This window comes from Hyalella azteca, unplaced genomic scaffold (genome assembly GCF_000764305.2).
Source record: "Hyalella azteca isolate HAZT.00-mixed unplaced genomic scaffold, Hazt_2.0.2 contig12030, whole genome shotgun sequence".
Taxonomy (NCBI): domain Eukaryota; kingdom Metazoa; phylum Arthropoda; class Malacostraca; order Amphipoda; family Hyalellidae; genus Hyalella; species Hyalella azteca.
The window spans coordinates 214,677-217,141 of record NW_025942000.1 but is presented as its reverse complement, the minus strand read 5'-3'; the positions used below and the strand labels follow the sequence as shown (position 1 = coordinate 217,141).

The 2,465-nt window shown below is 42.5% G+C and overlaps 1 protein-coding gene across 1 annotated transcript in view; it reads left to right on the top strand.

Annotated features, from left to right (window-relative positions):
• The window catches only part of LOC108671937 (ATP-binding cassette sub-family B member 10, mitochondrial), an 8,394-nt gene extending 6,522 nt beyond the window's left edge, over window positions 1–1,872 (top strand). The window contains exons 11-14 of the mRNA XM_018159532.2: window positions 248–405; window positions 649–770; window positions 1,283–1,384; window positions 1,489–1,872. Of these exons, the coding sequence (XP_018015021.1) occupies window positions 248–405; window positions 649–770; window positions 1,283–1,384; window positions 1,489–1,636 (530 nt within the window). The 3' untranslated portion in view covers window positions 1,637–1,872. The remainder of the gene's footprint in view (window positions 1–247; window positions 406–648; window positions 771–1,282; window positions 1,385–1,488) is intronic.
• Window positions 1,873–2,465: the final 593 nt, after the last annotated feature.

The following is a 2,465-nucleotide window of genomic DNA, read 5'->3' as shown; positions in this document are numbered from 1 at the left end:
AGGAACCTGTCTTGTTCAGCACCAGCATCAGGGATAACCTGCTCTACGTGTGCAGGAACCTGTCTTGTTCAGCACCAGCATCAGAGATAACCTGCTCTACGTGTGCAGGAACCTGTCTTGTTCAGCACCAGCATCAGGGATAACCTGCTCTACGTGTGCAGGAACCTGTCTTGTTCAGCACCAGCATCAGAGATAACCTGCTCTACGTGTGCAGGAACCTGTCTTGTTCAGCACCAGCATCAGGGATAACCTGCTCTACGTGTGCAGGAACCTGTCTTGTTCAGCACCAGCATCAGGGATAACCTGCTCTACGGCAGCTTGGACCCGTCGAGCGTCACAGAAGCGCAGCTGCAGGACGCAGCGCGACAAGCCAACGCACTCGAGTTTATTAACAAATTCCCTAAGGTAGAGGATATGTATTTATGGACAATGTATATTAATTTTGTGTAAAACCAATTTGCCTTTGAGTTTATTGACAAATTACATAAGGTAGAGTATGTGTATCTGTCGTACAATTTAGTTAATTAATTTTTTGTAAAATAAATTGGCCATTGAGTTTAAATTTGCCATTGATTTTTTGTCAATTATTCAAGATACTTTCATTTGTGTTACCTCATGAAGCAACCAAGTGGTGCCCTTTGTACACAGGGCATGGACACGGTAGTCGGGGAGCGCGGGGTGCTGCTGTCGGGGGGGCAGCGGCAGCGTCTGGCCATCGCCAGGGCGCTCATCAGCGGCCCTAAGATCCTCTGTCTCGACGAGGCCACCAGGTTCATAAGTGATATGTTATATGTTATGTTCATTATGATATGTTATATTTTTAGCGCATTTCCTCATGGAGAAAAAAGGCGCTATTGTGCTCGTCATGTCCGTCCGTCCGTGACTTCACGTATGGACTGACGAGAAAATACGCTCTCTTTCACTCACTGCAGTGAGTGAAATTTCTAATTTTTCTTTTCTCTAATTTCTTTTATGTGGACACAAGGTAGATATTTCTCAGCTACACGGTTTTATGATATTTTTATCTGTGACGAACATAAAATACTCAATGTTTTTTAGCTCCTTAAATTGAGAAATATATCAATTGAATTCTTCAAGAGGGCATTATATAGATCAGTAAGATAACCTGTACCATTTTGTTCTGTTTCAAGTCAAAGAAATGATAAGATTCCGCTGTTAAAAATTGTTTTGCTGCTGTTAGCAATGGTTTCGTTGCTGTTGATGACAAATTTCTGCTGTTAAAAATTGTTTCGTTGCTGTTAACAATGGTATTTGTGTTCAGTGCCCTGGACAGCGAGAGCGAACATCTCGTGCAGGAGGCCATTGAACGACTCATGCAAGGACGCACTGTCCTCACCATCGCCCACAGGCTCTCCACCATCAGGTACATCACTGTCCTCACCATCAGGTACATCACTTTCCTTACCATCAGGTACATCACTGTCCTCACCATCATCACGATATAATGCTCACTATTCCACCGCGCAGAACTGCTGACGTCATCGCGGTGCTGCAGGACGGTCAGGTGGCAGAGCTCGGCAGCTACGCTGACCTCATCAGCCGTCAGCACGGCGCCTTCAGGAGGCTTATCAGCAGACAGGCTGGCGCTAACACCAGTGGCGCTGCTCATAGATAACATCGTAACATGAAAGATAACGCAGTCACCTGATAGATAACAGCGTAACATGATAGATATCGCAGTCACCTGATAGATAACAGCGTAACATGAAAGATAACGCCGTCGCCTGATAGCTAATACAGTCACCTGATAGATAACGCTTTCACATGATAATACTCTTACCCTAATACGTGATGGCTATTATGCAATATAGTTCCTAATTTTTTTACTTTGTATGTCAATTTCTATATAATGTGGCAGCGGCTGAGCAATTTCCTTGGGTGAAGGTTCAATAGGTTTGTTGTTGCATTCGAGCCTGAGCAACTGGCTGGCGAAGATTGCTCGTGATTTATTTTCTATTTGCACGGCTCTGTGCAATATTGTTGGAAATTCAAAGGTTGTTTCCTCTGATTTTTTCGTCTAAGATTCTAACTTTGACTGATCCTTCCCCCCAACAATGCTTACTGTTCTAATTTCATTGCTGTTTCATCATTACATCATTGCTGTTTCATCATTGCATCATTCGTTTCATCATTGGATCATGCCTGTTTCATCATTACAGCATCCCTTTTTCATCATTACACCATCCCTGTTTCATCATTACACCATACCTGGTTCATCATTACATCATGCTTAAAGTATTAATGTCACTTATTTGCTTAAATCGCAAGTTGACTAAAAATTTAAAAGCAAAGAATAGTCCACAAAAATTCATATCTTTATAGAAAACGTTTCGGAGTCCAGCTCCATCGTCAGTTCGTAGAATCTAGAACATATATAGAAAGTCACAAGTTAATACAATTGAAAGCACAGAACACAATTAGAACTAATTGTTTCGTGAAGGGGT